Here is a 21978-nt window from a genome sequence, read left to right on the forward strand (position 1 = left end):
TTGTAATACAAAAGGGCGAAAAAGTGTGGGAGGTGAAGAGGTTCTTTGGTCTTTTATTAGTTTGTCAGGGACCTCATTGACTCAGGCTGACCCAAAACCAAATGAATCAGATAGACAGTAGCCTACTATTGAAAAAATTGTGTGCTTTCCTTACATTTTTAATAACAGTGTAAATGTCTTAAAAATAATAATAAAGATTTATCCTAAGAGTTGATTAAAAAAACATGGTCTTTCAAGAAGCAAGTGTCTTTTAGCATGACATCCAGTATTTCATGTAAAGACATTGTAAACATCATTGGAAAATTAAAATAATTTAAATGAATTTTGTTTCATGACCACGTTAATTCTTCTAGCGATCATGTCAATCACAGGAAGACCTTACATGATTGTTTATGAGCCAAACATCTTACTATGATGTTTAACCTTTACAATTAAACTACTGTAAAGGTCAGTGTCAGAATTTGAATTGTTTCCGAGTGTCAATGTGCAATACCTGTTCCCCCCACAATGACCGTATTTTGATTAGGCACATTTCTTATCAGGTTCACTTTGAACTCGTGATATTAGGAAATCAGGGCCTCTGGAAAGCCACACAGGCCACAGGAGGGCAGTACGGCAGCAGATAGCCATGGTTGTCTCAGCATTAACCAAGTTACGTTTGTGTCGCTGATGTCCTGCGCAAAAAGAGCTAAAAAAAAACAAAACAATTAATTCACAAAGATGCTAAAATGCGTTTTTGGTTGAGAAAAACAAGTAAGTCATTTAATGGTCCTTAGGGATATTTATACTATGCAGTGGATGCAGTTTATTTAAACAAAAAATAAGACTGTAAGGTTTTAAACAAAACTTCAAATAACAAGCCTTTATGGTTCATAATGAATTCAAGTCTTCTGAAGGACACAGACCAAAATGTAGGTTAAATGTATCGACTCTCAATTAATGTGTTCTGACAGATGCTGAAAACCATCTGATTCACTTCCCGAAAAAGTGACATTGAAGAAAGCTCAAATATATTGGTGTGTTTGCTTCTGTCACTGCTGCTTATTGTTTTTGCTTTACTCCATATTGCCTGAGCTTAAATCTCTGGAAAATATCAGGAAATGCCAGCAGCGTGGTCGTTTTGTGACACATGCCTTACATTAACTTCCACAGTTCGCAGCAAAGGTTACATAAAAGTTTTATATGCCAAAGTGACTGTTGAAAGATTTTTTGCACTAACTCACATGTGGACAGTTTGTGCTGCTACTGCTGTTTTAAGACTCAGACCTGCACACAGCGTGGACTCCAAGCAGCAGCGAAAGCGGAGTTGTTTTGTGGTGTGGTTACCCATATGAAGTCAACCCTCAATCCTGGGGTGTGAATCACTCTCCTAGCAAAGCAATTTAAACAACATGTTAACAATTAAAACGATTTGTTTGTATGCCACAAACACATTCATATAAAGCATCACTTTCACAGACTCTTCCTGAAGCGGTGGCAGAGAAGGTTTGTGGCAAAATCATAAGTCTTCTGAAGCACTAATGTCAAACTTGCTTTATCTTTTTACTCTACGCAGTGACAGAAAGTGCAGAAAGATCCACAGTAAACAGCTGTTGCAGGCAAACAGCAGATGGACCAATTACAGTAAATGGCCATCTGGTGAAAATAATGAAACTGTTAGCAATTAAAGAGCTAGATAGTTGCATCCGGGATTGATGCAGACCAGAGCAGGGACAGAAAAAAAGTTGGGAAACTTGAGGATTTGAGAATAGATTGTTGCCAATTGTCTGGTCCCTTTGTGTACATCGTCTATTTTAAGGTAAAACAGAAGAAAAAATTTATTGTAACATTTTATCCACAAAGCCAGTTCCAACTGTCAGTGATCACATTGCAAAAACTTTTTTTAAGCTGTTAAAGCTTTCTCAATTTTAAAGTACAGACAAGTCAAACAAAAATGCTGCATAACATTGCAAATATTGTCACCACATGTTTTATTTTCTTTTTTTTTGTTTGAATGTAGGTCACGTTTAAAAAAGTTTAAAAAAAGAATAGAGAACTCTGTGACCAAGGGTTTTTGAGCTTGAAGATTTGCTCTGTTGTTCACTGTACTGAATTTAGAGCAAAGAAATAGCTTTTCCCAAAGTCCACAGCTCTCGACATCCACACATTCCTCTGCAGAAACAACATACCACTTTCAAACTAAAGGGAAACAACTGAAAAGGCCAAAAAAAACTGCTCTCAGTCTCTGTCACTGATACAAAGTCTATGCGGCATGAGACATTTTTTAAACTTTCATTACTTCATTTGTGGTATAAAGTGTTTTTAAAGGCAACTCCCTCCCCCCCAAAAAACTATCATCAGCATGAAGTGATTAATCCTTAAATATTTCTAGAATACTTCCCAAAAATAGCAATCCACAAAACACGTTAAATACAACAAAAGCTGCTTGTGTGACTGCACTGAAAAGTTGGGCCAAAAACATCTAACGAGGACAGATTATCCTAACATAAGATTGGAAAAAAATCATTAAAATAGCATTTAAAACCACTTTTTTTTAAACTGTTTGCACAAACCTGATTAGGTTAAACTTCAGTGCCTCTGTTCTGTTTTTAAGGTGCTCCTCAGACATTCCAGGAAACAACTTTTAAGGTATGTAGCTGAGATGACACTGTTCTTATCCTTCTATGTCTCGATCAGGTCCTTACCCTTATTTCCTCTTTTTTGCCATTCCTGCATTCCACTCCCTGCTGTTTGTCTTTTGTTAATAAGTCAGATGGACTCCATTAAGACGATATCTCGCATTTACTTTTTTGTGCATTTATAGTTTTCATGTACTGTTTTACTTAAAACAAATATTTTATATTTGAAAAGTGTTGGATAAAACTAGACAGAACTTAATGTTTTCTTTTACTCATCTTAAACAAATCTAACACATATGCTCATATGCTGCAACTTTGATATGATTTTCAGTGAGGTGAAGTTAAGTTTATTTTAGCTTTTCTTTGTAGTCCACCACCACCAACCTTGACCAATACTGTATATTTTACACAATATAGGGCACCCTGTCATTGAATGGTCCATTTATATCATATTTAAGGCGCACCAAACTATGAGGCGCATTAAGTGAGACAAATTGGGTGACGTCAAATTTGGTGTTTTAAAGCAAGTAGTGATCATGTTGTCAGAATTTCTATTAAAGTCCAAGGCACTAGATTGTCCAGCAATATTTTTTAGAAGTTAAGGAGTAGCGAGGGAATTGGAACATAGCCTAGAAATAACATGCTACACGTTAGTAACTCCCAACCTTGTTGGACAGACAGATACCGCTTAAACAAACATTACTGCGACTACACTAAAGTCCAACCCAACAAATACAAAAAAACTGCTACATGTTAGCCACGGTAGCATATTTACAATAACATCTGACCAGAGGGCTGCGTACCTTTCAAAATTGCTTCGACATCAGTAAGCACAAACAGAATGAATCCAAATATAATGCGCTCCAGATTATAAGGCACACTTTTTTGAGGGTTACATCCTATTTAAGTGCACCTTAAGCAGAAAATACGGTAAACCTGTTTAGACTCTCATATGTTTTTTTGACTAATGTAATAAAATAAAAAAATGTAAAAAACATTTAAACCTTTATATTAACTGTAAAGCATTGTGTGAGTGGTTGCAGTGACAGAAATATGAAATAAAACATTGCGATTTTTTAAAATGTCAGTCATTTATTTCTCATAAAAGCACAATATTTATTTTGTAAAACTGTAAATGTGACATTCAAGTTACCACATCACAACCTCTCGCCTTACATAATTCACTTCTCGCTTTAACATACAGTAACAGGGTTTTGCTGCTGGCACTAGTATGTCAGCAGCGCTTCAGTGTCTCTGGGTTGTGGGTTGGGACCTCTTTGAATCAAACTGGTGCAGTCTTTGGTCAGACAGATTTTCTGCTCGGTAGGAAGTGTTGCTGGAGAGAGCATGAGTTTTCAACAAACATCCTGGTGCAGTTTTTGTACAGTTTAAACTGTAAAAATGATTTTTGACAAAGTGAGGGCTTCGTCAAAACTCATTTGTTTCTGCTCAAAAGGTTAAATTGTGGTCATTGAAAGGACAATGCCTACAATTAACGGCAGTCTTTAGTACACACTTGTTCTAAATTAAATTTTACACATACACAAAGACTACAAATAATCTTTGATTAAAAAAAGACCTGTATGACACTTGTGTTCTCAAAGCTATTTGTTCACTTTTTTTCTTTTAACAGTATTTAGGCTAATGCATTGACGGAGTGATTTACTGTTTTACTCTACCCAATATTTTTATACACATTTGTCAGTAACCCAAAGAAAAAAATTATGCTGGCAAGAAAACAGGAATTTACCCTAAAAAACTAATTTACACTGAAACTGGTAACTGTGTATCTTTTGTTGAATCATTTAAAGCTACAATTGAAAACAATCAAAATGACAATAATATCACATGTTATGTATTAATTGTTTTATTTGAATCTGTTGAAGTGGTGGTATATGATTAAAATCCAAGGGGCAAGGCACGCAGAGGAATGTGGTGTAGTGCGATGTGTTGTTTAACATTTAGTCAAGTAACTGATAAGACTCTATAAACAAATGAGTGTGGGTGTGTGTCTTATAAACAAAAGCCAAACATACTGCAGCCCCAGAATCGTCTCTCAACTTAGCTCTTTATAGGATTTGTTGCCGTCAACTGAAAAACCCTTACAATTCAGGTTCCTCTTTGTTAGTCGGCTGTGATTCGAAAATGTCTCAGTTATTGTTGTTTTGTGTGTTTTTGGCTACCTTCAGCTACATCTCATCAACAGAAGTCTGCACCAATACTCTCCTTCCAGGGGCTAAAGGTAAGTTCAGGCATATGTGTGTGAGCATGTGAATCTTCTAAAGCAGGGGTGGATAAACTTATAGAACGTCTGGGTAACAAAATGTTCTAAAAGGTTGACAGAAGGGTCGGACCAGGAGGGTATGCATGGAGTATTTTGGTAATCCATCTCATTACAGAAAAGAAAAACATGGAATCTGGATGAAAACAAGCTTTTATTTTGATTGAAAATGAACATCTACATTTTAAAACAGAACATTTGAGAGGTTTTATTTCAAAACTCTGACTTTTGATCTCATTTTAGTGCCAATTGTACCAGTGGGTTCACGTCCCTCAGGGAAAAACGCAAACTTAGAGAAATGCTGGGTTCATGTGCCGTTAAAATGATCGGAGAAATGCCGTCCGACTCGGAAAACACACATGAACCTTAGAAAAACAACAAATCTTCTAACACCACATGAATGCAGAAAAGCAAAATTATGTGTAATTGTAGGGCACCTTCTGTGGAGAGACACCAGAATCACAGAGACAATAAAACGTAATTAGTTAATTAATTAATTAATAACGATTATCGAGACAATTTATTTTCAGTTTGGCAGGCCAGATCAAATAGTATAATGGGGCGCAAATGGCCCCCAGGCCATAGTTTGCCCAGCCCTGTTCTAAAGTCACTGAGCCAACACTAACCACACCAGTGCTTGTAAAACAGGATTATTAAATGTAAATGTGTGAATCATTAAAATATGAGGAAAACATGCTCATTGTACTGTATGTTAGAAGTTGAGCAGTTGTAATGTTTGGTTTTTTAAGGGAAAACCTCTAGAGTGTTGCAGGCCTTTTAGCATTACAGATCCTGTGGTTTATTAGCTGCCTGTCTGCTTACTCATTAACTTGAAGGGAATGTCTCCCCGTGTGTGTGTTTCTGATTTTACAACATCCAGTAGCTTGCTCACCTGCTGATTCAGTCTGATAGCACTAATAAAATTCAGAGTTGAGCTCTGCTTTTTTTTTTTTCTTGTGAGTTCTCAGTTAACATACAAGGTTGGCATTCAGCTCAGATGGTGGCCCCTGGGATTTGGCAGTCAGAAATGGCAGAAAACCCATCACATGTCAAAGGGTTGATCGAGTATCACAGTTCTTTGCTGTAGAAAGAAAAACAGCATAACTTCGCTGTCAGTTTTCAGAAAGCACAGACAAAGCTAGGATTCAAAGTATGGCAGGCCGTGAGTACCTAAAAGGGGGCGACTTTGACATTAAGTCTAGTTTCTCAGGCTTTGCACAGATTTTTTTATGCACTGGCTAGAAAGTCCCATTGTGTCAGAGTCTATTTAGACAGCTGCCACAAGAGTGAACTGATTATTTGTTCTACACTCATCCAGATAGTACCGGCCGCAGAACCAGCCTCTGGGTGCATATTTCGTTGGGCGTTGGACGTGCACTTTCTGTGTTTAATGCTTCCCAAAATTCTTAAATTATTTGCTTTAACTTTGAACAAACCTACTTTTGTTTCTTTTACTGGTACTCTGACTAATTTACTTTTAAATTGTTTTGCCAACAGCATATTTTACAATGCTGTCAGAATGGTCGGGCATTTGTTTGTTTACATGTGATGAAATGAGATCACAGGTTCAAACAAGGCCACAGGAATGACATGAACAGGCAATTAACATGGATTTGGTCAGAGTAAACAATCAAAAAGTAACATTTATTTTTAAAATATTGGTGTGAAAAATCACTATGCATCATGATTATCTCCAGACATGCAAAACACAAAGGGTCTCCAGGACCCCACCTTTATCCTGGCAGCCAATGAATGGATTGCGCCAGTGTCAATATACTCAACAAATTATAGCCCAGAAGACCAGCACTGATAAAAAAAAAGTGTGTTTCTAACATGTTTTGTGGCCTCTTTTTGATGATGGAAGACATATATTAAGAAAATTAGGCTTAAAACTACATGTCTGAATATTTCTTTATTTAAATTGTTGTGAATCAGGAGCAGTCAAAAAAATGTTGTTCCAAAAAGCATAGTTGTGACGTAGAAGCTACAATAGGCCGGCTACAAGCTCCCTGCTCCACTCCATTCTGATGTATCCACTTGCAGATGACTAGATCCATTTACGTCTTTGTTTTCCATGTCTGTTCTGGTATCTGGCTAATAACTTTACGTCTGGATTGCTCCGATATTCCTCGCCATTTTTGATTCACTTGTAATGTTATTTGGGCCTCTGAGGGGCTGCAAGCTGCAGGCGTGCATGTAAACAAATGGATGATGGGAAGTGAGGGCAGGCTTGCTCCATGCTAGCTCAGAATGAAGTTTCTAATAAACTGCTGTCACTCTGCTGAAGCCGTGTGTAAGAAAATTACTTTGGGGGGGCAAAAAAGACATCATAATCTTAATAAAAATACAACTGGAAATGCTTTTAAAATATTTAAAAAGATGATTGGAGTGGGACTTTAACATCCCTTCACACGTCAGTTAGTGTTCTTTAATTCTTGGATTAAGAACACTCAAGAATTAAAGCTCAGATATTGTATTAAGTGCTGAAAGTAAGCTCAGTGTGCATGTTCCGAAGCTCCAAGTATGCATAGTTATTTATAGCTATTAGGACAGTGTACAGTGCGCACTTTGTTTCAAAAGGTAGTTATGCCACATTTTCTCTAAAGAAAATGGGCTTTTGTCCAATTTAAAGTTTACTGGGGTGTTGCAGAGTATCTTCACAAAGCTTATGGGCTTCCAAAGACTGACAATGGAAAGTGAGGTCAGCAGAAAAATCCCCAAGAGCAAAAGGTCAATCGTTTCTTTGTGTTTTTCATTTTTCTTTTTTCTAGGAGACCAAGGTGAGACTGGAGAAGAGGGCGATGAGGGAAAAATTGGGAAAAATGGTCCGCCCGGATTTTCAGGTACTGAATGCTTCTTCTGAGAAAGGCAGCAAACTATCAAGGTTATCAAAAAGTGACAGCTGTAAGCATAAGCCTAAGCTTTCATGGTGCTTTCAGTAATAATTTATTCCCCACTCCATTTTCTATGTTTTAACCCATTTATTTATATATGTATGTGTGTACATATGTGTATATATATAAAATTTAATGGTACATTACAAAGTAGCACCACTCGCCTTGAAGAGGTTAAATATATATTCTCTTCCAGGTGTCATAGGGAGAGAAAATAATAATAAGATAATAGCATTCACTTCTATAAGAACACTTCTAAACTCTTGAAGTGCAATTTATTTGTAAATCCACAATCTTCTCTGTTATGTCATATAAATTTAGGATTTGCCAAATGAAGAAAAGTGTAACTTTGGTTGGCTTTTTGCTAAAGAAAAAAAAGCAAAGAAGGGGATTTGTGGTGGATAAAATTTAAACAGCTTGAAATTAACTCATTTCAGAGGTGGGCCAGAGTTGTGGGCATTTCAAAGAAATGAAGTCCATTTTGGCATTTCAGCTACACTGCCTCGCAGAGGGACACATCTTTGTTCCATTTGGTGTCACTCTAACACTTTGCAATAGGGAAACGTTGGCTCTTGTAGGGTAGTACTAGTAGTTTAGTTGTTTTGTTTTCAAAATAACTTTTTTAATTTGGCATTTTTAAGTCACAAGAGAAGCCTTTATCCCCCTGACTTTATTCTAGTAACACTTTTTAGTTTTAAAAGGAAAGGAAAGTTCATGGAAAAAATAATTGTAGATATATATTTTTTATATATTAATACTTTACCTGATTAAAAATGTATCCGTAAAACCCTCAATACCTTTTATCTTTCTTTTTTACAGCCAACCTTCAGCAGATCCTAAAAACAACTGAAGCGCTTAAAACAAAAGAAGGATTAATCAGTAGTTTGGCTTCAGATCGAAATGCATTTCTGATAGACGTGGAAAACAATTCTTATAAAAGGAAGAAAAGCTGTTAATTGCAGCAAGACATCAGCAGGAACCCACTTTATGAGGTTTCCACAAGAGTTGGTGGAACAACTTTCCAAACCAACCAGCAATAAAAACATCAGTACACAGTGACACGCATTTACACACAACACCACATTTTCACAATAAGCCTGTGTAAAATGAAAAACTTGTCATCTCCAAACCTGCATTCATGTGAACTTTTTGCAGCTTTTCGACTTTGCCGACGTTATTTGACAGCATAGCAAAACCACTTAATATGGGTTTTTATATTCTCACAGACAGCCTTTATAAAGGGCTACAGTGAATTAGTAATTGTTGTATGTCAGCAACTCAGCAGATGACATGTATTCTTAGTTTTACTGTAGCCAGAATTACAGGAAACAGTTCCTAAATGTTGGAAGGTTAGAAGGAATACATGACTGCTGATGTTTGCCAAGAAAATCTGTTTCATTGACCATATTACCCTGAAGAAACTGTAACCTAGGCTTTATTCAGAAATGATGCAGACGCCACACTGTGTGTTATTGGCAAAGGAGCTGAGGTAATGGAGAAATTAGACCCAAGGTTATTTTTCCATTTTCCAGAAAAGCCTTTGAAATCAGATTTACTCTTTTTATGGAACACTTTTTTTCAAAAAAGGGGTATAGTTTAGGATATGAATTGGGAGAATTTATGTGAGATGAATCCTGTAAGAAGAATGTGCTGCTTAAGATGTTGCAATACATTTTAGTTTAGTTTGTAGCCAGATTTCTGAATTAGAAAAAAAATACATTTTCAAACTTTCAGATTTTCTCTTAAAATGAACTCTTTTCTCTGAACTTTAAAATTTTCACTCCAAGAAGTTACTCTAAAACTTGCTTTTGTTTGTTGTTTCTTTTTTTTTAAACAAAATTTCAATCAACATTTTAGGTAAATGTTTTCAGCTTGTATTTTCTTTTATCCATAACATTGTCTAATATGGGTTTCCAAAGGCTTTGGATAGATGGTGAGTATATGAACCTATACAGTACATGACAACAGAGGAGCTATGGATAATGGGAGGTTCTATTAAATAGTAACACAGATTTCTGATTGAAAATAATTAATATTGGGGAAAAACATAAAGATTAGTGCATTTGTTTCCTAATTCAATATTCAATTTACAAATAAATGTGATATATTACAAAATCTTTTGTAATTCTACGTTTTGTATTTGAAAAAAAATGTTTTTAATCAATATTTCTCTTTCACATTGTATTTTCAAATCTGGATTTGCTAAATTATTCATCTTCTAACTGATACTTTAAGAAGAGAGCAGAGAGCAGCTCCTAAATGAAGTCACCCGCTTTTTACTTCGTGTATCAAATCGATATCCGTGATATCAGGCTTTTTAAAGCCTGACTAGTAATGCCAAAAGTACAACTAGTTGACTAATAACAGCCAACAATGTGAACTAGGTCCCTTGTAATGTTAAAAAAAATTTGCACTAGTTTACTAGTGGGCACTAATAGTGCTTACTAGTTTACCTGTGACAATCTAAAAAGGCCACTAGTTAACTATAACAATGCTCCCGTGTGCACAGAATGGACTGTGATGCATGGGCGCCTATGCACTCTGTTCTCAAAATAACATCCTGATAGCTTAAACATTCTGCAGTCTAAGAATTGTTCTCTCTGTTACCATCCACAGAAAACCCCCCAAAATCTGGTTCCTCTTTGTTGGTCCTAGAAAGAGATTTTAAAAACACATTTATATTTGTAATTTTTTTATTTTTGCCACTCTTGTTACACAAATATGTGCCTGTATTATAAAGTGACAGATACAAAGGGACTTGTGAAAATTGGTAGTCACGCACATGTCAAGATTTGACACTCAGTTGCTATGAAACATTAATTCATTCATTTCATTTTTCATGTTTGTTCCTCAAAAAAGATGTAATGCATTAAAAAAAACTCCTGGTTTGTAAAGGGTTTCAAAATGATTCAAAATGTTAGTGGGTTGAAGAGATGCACCAACAATCTTGAGCATTAATGAGAAAGCAAAATGTTAGAAAGTTTTGGCAAATTTTGATTTGTGGACTATGATCAGTTTCAGTGTAATATTCAATGTTAAAGCGTTTATTAGGCTCCAAACCCAGGACATGGATGTATTTAAAGCAATGTCTAACAAGTACAACAATATCTTTTGTAGCTGCTCTTCTCTGAAGCTACCGACACACTGGGCATGTGACGCACACTCAAAGTGCTAAACGCAGGTTCTTGGACATGGTTGAACCATGGGGTTCACAATGAACAAGCAGGGAGGGGCTTCTTCTTTTTGTTTTTATTTTTTGCTACTTTTGTAAGAGGTTTGGTGTGAAATAGAATGCCTTTATAGAATAGAATAGAATGCCTTTATTGTCACTATACACATGTACAATTCGCATCACACGAGCATACAGTGAAATGAGAGCCGCTCACTGTTCAGTGCAGACATGCATGAGAAAAATAATTTCACAAAAAAAAAAAAATTACAATTTACAAAACTCCAAAAATGTACAATAAAAAAATGTAGCTGAGTAAGTTTTACTTTCCAGAGTGAGGTAGGTATTGCACTGCTATTCCCATGATAGCAGAGATATGATGCACATAATGAGATGATATTGCACATAATGAGATGTGCATAGTGAGAGAGGAGAAAGAGAGAGAGAGAGACATGGGTGTGTGGGTGTGTGTGTGGGTGCGTGTGGAGCTGTCAGTGTCAGTGCATGTGTGAGTTCAGGATGGTTATGGCTTTGGGGAAAAAACTGTTCTTTAAGGCGGTTTGTCCTTGCTCTGATGCACCTGTAGCGCCTTCCCGAGGGCAACAGGTCAAACAGTCTACAACCAGGGTGGGAACTGTCTTTTATGATCTTCCCAGCTCTGCTAAGACAGCGGGAGGAGTAGATGTCCGACAGGGAGGGGGGAGCCGATGATCCTCTGAGCTGCTTTGACTACCCTCTGCAGCCTCTCCCTGTCCGCCATGGTGCAGCTGCCATACCACGTTGTGATGCAGTACGTCAGAAAGCTTTCAATGGACGCACGGTAGAAGGTTGTCAGCAGGCTGGGGTCCAGATTGTGCTTTCTGAGGACCGGCAGAAAGTGGAGTCTCTGCTAGGCCTTCTTGATGACCTCTGTGATGTTTTCTGTCCAGGAGATGTGGTTGGAAAATTCAACTCCCAGAAACCGGAAGGTGTGGACCCTCTCCACACGCTCTCCGAGGGGAGATGGGTCGGTGTTGTGACTCCTGAAGTCCACGATGATTTCCTTGTTTTTTTTTGGTTTTTAGAGCTAAGTTGTTGTCTGAGCACCAAGCTGCCAGCTTCCTCCTCCTCCCTGTAGGCTGCCTCGTCTTCCTTTGAGACGAGTCCGACGACTGTGGTGTCATCAGCAAACTTTACGCTGAGGTTGCTGTCGTGCTGCGGACTGCGGTCATAGGTGTAGAGGCAGTACAGGAGTGGGCTCAGCACACAGCCCTGTGGGGAGCCAGTGCTCAGTGTGCGTGTGGGGGAGAGGTGGGGGCCCAGCCTCACAGCCTGGGGCTGGTCAGTGAGAAAGTCAAGGATTCAGGCACATGTGAGGGGGGGGCAGGCCTAAAGTGTCCAGTTTCCTGATCAGTATGTCCGGGATGATTGTATTGAAAGCAGAGCTACAGTCCACAAAGACAATCCGGACATTGCTGTTGAAGCAATGCAAATATTGCAAATCTTTCTTCATGCTTTTTCTTCCACATTTCTATTCTGATTTATGAAAGACTTTGTGTCATATAGTTCTGGCCGGGCAAAGACAGCAATTATTATTATTATTAATTTCTGTTCAATTAACAAACGGTTGGCACTTCCATGAACTAATAAAATGAACGCCATCTATAATGTCATTACAAAATCGGAGTCCCTGATAGGTCAAAGTTGGAACTAGTTTAACTTTCAACGCGTTTTCAATGGCCATGCATTTTGTACGTAGAGCCCGAAAAAGGTCGTGAAAACCTGAGTAGCTACATGCCAATGCAAGATTTTGAACGCAGAAGCCAAAGATGTGCATTTACGTTTGTTTACATAGACTTTTGTCTGTCACCTTCGTCCAGCAATAGCAGCGGGACAAACTCCAGCAACCCATTGACCCCAAAAGGGACATAGGGGGTTTAGAAAATGGATGGATGGATTAAAGATCCCCATTTTAGCTGGCTGCTAAAAATTTATCAAAGTGTCACCCAGGGTGCATGAAATCAGTAGGAAATCTTCCTCATCCATCAGCAGCTGGTCAACCTGTTCGTTAAACCGGTTGCAGAAGTGGAACTTTATAAAAAGGGCCTGTAATGATAGCAGAGACTGTTATCGGGACCTTCAGGCAGGCAGTTAAACTGGTAGGAGCAGCTCTGCCAATGCAACGTCGATACGCTTTTTATATCTCATGTGTTTACCTTGAAAGTTAAGTGACTTTGAGAAAACGTCTGTGTATAAGTGGAATGTTTTTGGTGTGATATCTGTGCTTTATAAATCTTTATAAGGCCTTCCTTTATGGCTGATTGCTATTAAAACTGTAATAGAAATGTTTTAGTAAATACTTCAGATCTGATAAAGTCCTTTGTCACTCTTTTTCCTTCAGGAACCCCAGGGGAGCCAGGGATTAAAGGAGAAATTGGGCAAACAGGAAAAATTGGAATTATTGGAGAAAAAGGTTAGAGGAGCATGCATTTCAAGACCGATTTTTAATTTTTAATAAACAGAATACAAGGATACTATGGTGACATAATTACAACTCTTGTTTTTAACCCAGATATGCCATTTCATTATGTTTCTTGCCACATCTTCCTTATGTCTGGCTTCTTTAACCTGACTTCCAGATTAAATGTAATGCAGTGGTTCAGGATTTAAATCTTCCATTTAAGAAGAAAAAGGCTGGAGACTGAGATTGTATTCGTTTTCATTAAACATCTCTCAAAATACATTTACAGGGGATTACATGGAATACATGGGATTCAGGAGAGCTTGGCAAGGAGCAGCTGAATCCAATTTTATTAAGAGAGGGGGAGTGCTTGGCTAAGTGGAAAAACCAGCTAAGGGCCAAGAAACAAAATACATTTTACATAAAATATTAGGAACTATTTCACCTCTGTGATTAGAAAAACATACACTTATGTCTTCAGAGGTATATGAATGATTTTGATTATCAAATTAGCCATCCAATAGCTAAATGACTATTTTTGTGTACGTTTTGTTCAAGCACAAATTCTGCTCCGATCTTTATCAGGTCCTTGGAGCAGAATTGTTTCATTATCAGTTATAATCATTTTTTACATCAGTTGTTTACTTTGAAGGTACATTCTCTTAATTGTTTAAATGATTTCATATAAACTGCAGGGGGAAGGTATAACTGTGCAGTAACTGTTTATGAAGTAGTTGTGAGACAGGTTTTTGATTATATTAACTTATATTTAGACAAACATCCTTAATGTTTTAACATTTCCATGCAAAACGGATGCAGTGCGTCTAGTTTAGGGTAGCTCAAGAACACTTGGTCCAGATTATTCCAGATCAAAACCTATCGAGAGCCACAAAGTCCGACCTCAACATTGAAAAATATACACTATTTATGCCATTTAGCCATTCATTTATACGGGTAGCTTTTAAACATTTTCAAGGTAACAAAGGTGTTATATTTTTCTAGAAAGAACAAGTTTAACTTCTTTACTTTTTACAGCAGCACATACATGTTCTTTTCAAGATAAAATGCACCTTTTGTAAAATAAGATCCTCCTGCTGAAACAGATTTAATTCAAAATCAAGTTGTGGAATTTTCTGTCATGACTTTGGTGAGTATTCAACGTTTTATTATCAAAAATAAAGATGTGCACAGGTGTAAAATCCAGATTGTTTTTGATCTATACATGTAAATGCAATTACATATTTTAAAGGACTTTTACTCAAAGCAAATCGACATTATTGTGCAACAGAATATAAGAATATCTTCTTAACTTAACTAACAAAATATTTATTCACTTTTTTTTTAAACCAAAGAGCCACAATGTAGAGATATGAGAGCTGCATGTGGCTCCGTGGCCTCAGGTTGCAGACCCCTGGTCTAGCTGAATCTTTATAACTTACAATCAACACAACATGAAGCAAGTACAAGTATGTACAATAATCATTTTGATGACAGATTTCATCCTAAGTTGCCTGGGTGTCTGTTTCATAAACTCAGAGTTCCATTGTTTTTTTTTTTCCAAATCTATTGTAATAAATTGGGTAATAAAGCAACACAGTGGATTTTGATGGGAACAGGTCCCTCTTTATCAATGAAAATAATTTTTATACTCTGACTCTGCGTTATATAGGTGTCAGGGTCAGAGTCAGTAGAGAGAAGATCAGTTCCAGATAAAACGCTCAGTAAGGAAGGCAGAGTGGCACAAAAATTACTCACACTTGGCTGAGCTCAGTGCAGTGCTTATGTCTGCTGTGGTTGATTGAGTGAATGTGAGTCAGGTGTGTATGGAAGCAATTCTGTAGCATTAATAAAAAGCAAAGTCAAAACCAGAAATGCTTTTTCATTTTCAAAATGAAGCTGCATTTTTTGACTCAAAAATAAAATGAAAAAGCAATCCACCAAAATGCTTTTTCATTTCCTTCCTCAACACAGCTTATTCTGTCACTTAATTAAAATTAAAATTAAAATGGTATTTGACATTTCATTTTCAAGACGTTCCATGGTAAATGTGTAGCATAATTCATTTAGAAATGTTTAATTTGACATTTAAAATGGATTAATAGAAATGCTTTTTAATTTTCAAAATGAAGCTGCATTTTTTGACTCAAAATTAAAAAGAAAAAGCAATACTTCAAAATGCTTTATCATTTCCTTCCTCAACACAGCTTATTCTGTCACTTAATTAAAATGATAAAGAAAATGGTATTTGACATTTCATTTTAAAAAAGGTCCATGGTAAATGTGTAGCAAAATTCATTTAGAAATGTCTAATTTGACAATTAAAATGGATTAACAGAAATACTTTTTAATTTTCAAAATGAAGCTGCATCAAATGCCTCAAAATTCACATGGAAAAGCAATATTTCAAAATGCTTTTTCATTTTATACTTAAAACCGCTTATTCTGTGTCATAATTAAAACGAAAATGCAAAGAGGGGATTGCATTTGCATTTTAACATCCACCCTGCAAAACTTGGAGCAATATTCATTTAGAAAAAGCATTAGCAGAGGGGAGGCGGGGCGATGACGTCACTGCTTTGTCCGTGTGTCCGGCAGCTGTCGCTGAGAGACCTGGTATGTCTGTGTTCGCATTGAGATCACCTAAAACCGGGTCCTGTTCACAAACCGCTGGACCTGGACTGCTCAAACCTGGATTTCTGGATCTTAATGCGAAAAATGCAGCAGAATGTTCCTTTAGCTCCCTCGTGAATCAGAAGCTGTGAATCGCAACCCAACTTCTTCAGCGTCATCTGACCGCACGGATTTAAAAACATATGATCGAGTAGAGCAGGCCCTTAATAATAATATTGACAGTAATAAAAGCACATTATGAAGATAGTCTCCTGCAGCTTCGCGCTGAGTGAGTGTTTTTGGTCCAACCAGCAACGTTTAGTACGGTGAAATCTGCTATCTGTTGATGGGGCTCCAGATGTCATCAAACAGCAAATTCAGCGCGAAGCTGCAAATAAATGTGTAAATATGTGGAAATTACATGAGTCTTTATTTTGTTCTGGACACTACTGGAAACACAAATTCATTTGATGGTTTCTCAGATCGCAGCAGCATTTCCGCCTTCAGCGATCATCGGGAGCTTCGCGCTCCGCTCTGCGAAGGCAGCTGGCGGTCCGAAGAACAAAGCTTGTCCGCGGTGCGTCAGGAGGAGGACCGCAGAAGGCGGACATGCTGCAATGTAGTCCTGAGAAGCTGTGGAAACTCATCAGAAGTTCACAACCAACTCAAAGCCGTCTTCTCTGCCGCTACCACAGTCTGCTCCTGGTGCGTGTGTGTGTGTGTCAGCGGCCGGACACACGGAGAAAGCAGTGACGTCATCGCCCCGCCTCCCCTCTGCTAATGCTTTTTCTAAATGAATATTGCTCCAAGTTTTGCAGGGTGGATTTGAAATTGCAAATGCAATCCCCTCTTTGCATTTTCGTTTTAATTATGACACAGAATAAGCGGTTTTAAGTATAAAATGAAAAAGCATTTCTGTTAATCCATTTTAATTGTCAAATAAGACATTTCTAAATGAATTTTGCTACACATTTACCAGGGACCTTTCTTAAAATGAAATGTCAAATACCATTTTCTTTATCATTTTAATTAAGTGACAGAAAAAGCTGTGTTGAGGAAGGAAAGGATAAAGCATTTTGAAGTATTGCTTTTTCTTTTTAATTTTGAGTCAAAAAATGCAGCTTCATTTTGAAAATTAAAAAGCATTTCTATTAATCCATTTTAAATGTCAAATTAAACATTTCTAAATGAATTATGCTACACATTTACCATGGAACGTCTTGAAAATGAAATGTCAAATACCATTTTAATTTTAATTTTAATTAAGTGACAGAATAAGCTGTGTTGAGGAAGGAAATGGAAAAGCATTTTGGTGGATTGCTTTTTCATTTTATTTTTGAGTCAAAAAATGCAGCTTCATTTTGAAAATGAAAAAGCATTTCTGGTTTTGACTTTGCTTTTTATTAATGCTACAAAATCGCTTCCATACGTGTGCAGCATCCAGGACTGTGGTTAGAACTCTGAAGATAGTTCCCGCTGGTAACCAGAGGGGGAGACAGAGTTCTGACTTCCGACAACTGTTCCCTTTGAGAACAAATATTTTTTAATTTACCAAAATAAAAGCACTATGAATTTGCTTGGGTAAAAGCAACTTTTATATGAGATATAGTTGCAGTGCTTGACATTGTAATTATTAATTAAAATGAATGTCACCATTTTATTATAATTAAAGGCATATTAACATTCAGGTAGAGGATTTTTTTTCTAATTTATACTCTTTAGAAAAAAAAAAAGAAAATTTGTTCCAGTACAATATCGCAATACGTATCATATTGTGAGATGTGTGTCGGGATACATATTGTGTTGCCAGACTTGCCAATACACACCCCTACTTAACTCAACAAGACTAGCAAACTGGCTGATAAGGGCTGGAAGAGACCATCTTAAATAGCCAAGGATCTTAAGGAGCTAAGGTGAGTGGAGGTGTGTCAGGAAATCCCACCAGAAATCCAGCACAAAGCCATAAGCGGTAGATCACTGGTCACTCGTAGAAAATACCTTACCTCTGGCTGCAGCTAAATGCAACTAAGTCGTTCGCCATTTTTCCGCCGCCATTTGACAGTGATTGGTAAGAGTTGGTCTGAGTCACATTTCTAGGGCATCTACTGTTGCCATCGTGTGTAAGCTTGTTCAAGGTCCACACCTTCCACTAAAAGCAGCTCAGGGAGAATCTGATCAAACGTTCAAGGTGGGCACCATATGCTTTTACTTGTCAGTTTATAACTTATAACTTGAGTAACTTGCAATAAAGAAAAACATTTTTAAAAATCAGAATTAGAAATAAAATGTTAAGAAAAAGTGAGCACACTGGTTTTTCGCAGAGACTTCTGGGAAATTTCAAGGGCACTTGATTTTGGAATTGTGGATTTGGACAGCACTTCAAAAAGGCGAACACACTATATAGTGCACTATATAGTGAGTAGTGAAGGAATTTGGACACATGGCATTTTGGCTTCTTGGAGCCAGCAGATACTTCCTACTCGGATTGTGAGGGGGGAGGGGTCAGTCTGTCTAGTGATTTACCCTCTATGAACAAAAGGGAAAAGGCTGTAGAACTGCACTAACAGAAATAACCAGGGGAAGGAGACAAAGGGACAGGAATCACGGGTAGTCTACAGTAGTACAGACATTTGAAATTAAAGATGAAAAAAAAGAGGCATGTTTACGGTGCACATATTAGATACGACTTTACGGAAGGTGACCTCTGACAGCCTTTAATTTTTGTCTCTATAGGCGAAAAAGGACATAAAGGTATGGAAGGCCCTCCTGGATTGAAAGGAGGACCAGGTAAGTGGAAAAAAATATTTGCATTACACATGAAGGGTCTTTTGGTAATCAAAAAACTTAAAGATAAAGAAAAGTTTTTAAATTCTCCATATAATAAAAAAATTCATGAAAGAAATGGTTGCTGATGAAATGAACATGTAATGTATAATTTTAGCCGCAAGCAGCGTTGAATGGCCCGCAGGCGCTACCCGTCTTCCATACCTACCTTTACACACCCCCGCCGCGCTCACCGTCCGGCTCTATGTGACTCCGGGATATCCGGGATAGATATCCCCAACACCCGTGTTTTGGTTTCGTAACTGTATTTTGATTTTGGTTCTGTTAACTCTTCTTACCCAATCAGGCACAACGTGTGACTGTGGAAGGTACAGACGGGTGGTTGGACAACTGGATCGCAATGTAGGCAAGCTCCGAAACGCTATCAATTTTGTGAAGAATGGTGAGTAATCATAATGTTTAGCTTTAAGCCTGATTCTGGCTAAACGATCTTAGCCTAATCTGTTAAAGAGTGCATAACAAACTGAAAGGAAACCAACAGACTCAATCAAATCCAGACACACATACTGTAACAATTATGCACAAAAGAAAGGGAACTAACCTTTTCTCTTGTTATTTTATACATTTTTACAAGTCATTTAGGAAATATCTTTGTCATTTGGTTGTTTTGCTCCTAAAGTTTCACATCATCTTACATCAAAATTAAGTTTGTGTTGCAGCTTTACTTTTCTGATTCAAGTTCTGTATTCATACTTTAATTGTTGCTTAGCTGGACGCAAGTTTTACACATCTTTTTTACTGTTCTTTTTTAAGATGGACAATTAGAGTGGGGCTGCAAACTATAAAAGAACATATTTATTCATTCAGAATGTCACAACAAAAGCCTTTTTATAATATTTTTGAATTTTAAGCAAATCTTACTCAATCATTGATCATAGATTTAATAATTTTTGCTAGAAACATTTGGTTGAAGAAACTGATTATATCCTCCTGAAACCCTTCTGTGAAGTTGTTTTGGGCTTAAGGGAAACAGAGGAAATGTACTACTTCCTTGTGAAGGAGACCAAGACCTTAAGAGAAGCTTCAATAAACTGCAAACTGAGAGGAGGCATTTTGGCCATGCCAAAAACCAGCACCAGCAACCATCTCATGGCAGAGTATGTCAATCAGGCTGGCCTGACGGGAGTCTACGTTGGAGTGGTCCAGGCTCCAAACAAGACCATGGTGAGCCACGTACAACAACAGGGAGCAATGCTGCCACCAAGTGTGATGTAAAAAGTTAATTAAACACAACTAGCTGGTTTATTGTCCTAAAGAGATACTCACATTATTGTTTTCCCATCTTCAGGATGAAACAAGCAGCTACATTTATGCAGATTCCAGCCCTGTGCTGGGGTTCACAGCCTGGAGTCAACAGGGAAAACTGACTTCCCTGGACATAAACTCCTGCTGCGTGGAGCTGCGAAGCACAGGAACATGGAGTCATGTGGAGTGTGACACCACCATGTATTTCCTCTGCGAATTCCCAAAGATCAGAAGAGGAGCAACAGGAAGAGGAGTGCCTGCTTTAGTGCCTAAATAAAATAACTTGACGTGATCGGATTTATTGTGTCATAAATACAGGCTGTACTACTGTTTTGTACTAGTTTATTGAATGCATTTTTTATGGAAAAAGGAAAAAATAAATAAATAAACACACAACATAATAAACTGAGTCCTAGGATCTGGATTGTACAAAATTTTACTGAGGTGGTAATCATCCAGTGATGTTTTCTGATATTAAAAGTGGCTAAAGTTAAGAAGTTTTTGTATTTTTGCTGCACAGAAGCTGGTATTGGACAGGAGTGAAATACAGACGTAGGCACATATTCAGATTACAAAATCATCAATTTACTCACCTAACTTTAAATTGGAAAGTCAACGGCATAATGAGGAACTGTTTACACATGTTACTTTTTATTACTGTGTTCAAAATTTTCGGTCTCCGTTTTTTATGAAATTTCTAGTTTTAAAACAGAAGTCTTTTAAAGTACATTGCTTAAATCCCTTCTGATGTTTAAGCAGTTCAGGCCAGACTAAGGGGTTACAAACCATTGACCTTATTTGGTGTCCAAAACTCATTAAACCTCCTCTACATTGAGTTCGTGAAAAAAAGAAATCTTTTGACGGTTATTCTGACCCTAGTCTTAAAAGGAATAAAGATGGTGTATTTTGTTTATTAAGTACCTGCTGCATTTATTTATTTATTTGGTAATGTTTGCATTTTTTCCTTTTATTTCTCCAATGTGTCATTCAGATTGGAGAGAAGCCAGAGTTCTGTGTAATTTCATATCTTCTACGGCAAACATGTGCTGATTGTGACACCTGCTGGACAAAGTAGGATGGTACAGATACATGAATGCACCTTCCTGTGATAATTTTCAAAGAAGGTATTAAAAAGTTAACTGAAAACACATATTTATTGAATGACTTTATTTAAAATACAACTATTATAATATATGTGCTTTCAAGACAGTAGATGAAGCAAAAACACAAATTGAAAAAGTTGGCAAATAGTAAAGCTCCTTTTAGATATCCAGGAGATCTGAACAATCAAGTGAGCTGGACTTGGTTTGAAAAGACTTTGCAGCCTTTATATTGCTTGTTAATTAGTTATTGATAAATAAAATTCTTTATTTAATTGCAATATTCACATTGTAGCTGTGTATAGTAGTTTTTCTTGGCCTTTGTCAAAGACTCACTCAGTATCAACCTTCATGTTTTGTGTCTTTTGTTGGCTAACTTTTTACAAATACTATAAATGCAGGTTTAACTTATATTATATTCCTGAATGATATTTTTACATTTCTCAGATTTTGACAGACTCACACCTGAAGCAAAGACTGCAATTCAGATGCAAGAACCCAACATGTCTGACCTTGCCACTTGTTCTGGACCCACGGTTCAAGCATTTGCCATTTAATAAATGGCCTATACTTTTATAGCACTTTTACCTTACTCAAAGGTCCAAAGCGCATTACAGTCACAGGCCCATTCACACACACATTCACACACTGGTGGCGGCTCCGCTGCCGAACACTGGCGCCAACCTACCACCAGAGGCAAGGTGGGGTTCAGTGTCTTGCCCAAGGACATTTCGACACATTGGCGGGCGGGCAAGGCGGGAATCGAACCTGCAATCT

The 21978-nt window shown here is 37.3% G+C and overlaps 1 protein-coding gene across 1 annotated transcript; it reads left to right on the plus strand.

Moving 5' to 3' along the window:
• The first annotated feature begins 4636 nt into the window (after positions 1-4636).
• colec10 (collectin sub-family member 10 (C-type lectin)) lies at positions 4637-21251 on the plus strand. Its single transcript, XM_004077677.4, has 7 exons — positions 4637-4860; positions 7671-7742; positions 13343-13414; positions 18746-18799; positions 19143-19238; positions 19806-20020; positions 20145-21251. The coding sequence occupies exons 1-7, from the start codon at positions 4764-4766 to the stop codon at positions 20376-20378; spliced, it is 840 nt and encodes a 279-aa protein (XP_004077725.1). The 5' UTR covers positions 4637-4763; the 3' UTR covers positions 20379-21251.
• The last annotated feature ends 727 nt before the right edge of the window (positions 21252-21978 follow it).

The sequence above is a fragment of the Oryzias latipes genome, chromosome 16 (assembly GCF_053564925.1).
Source record: "Oryzias latipes strain Hd-rR chromosome 16, Olatipes_Hd-rR_3.1".
Classification (NCBI taxonomy): Eukaryota; Metazoa; Chordata; class Actinopteri; order Beloniformes; family Adrianichthyidae; genus Oryzias; species Oryzias latipes.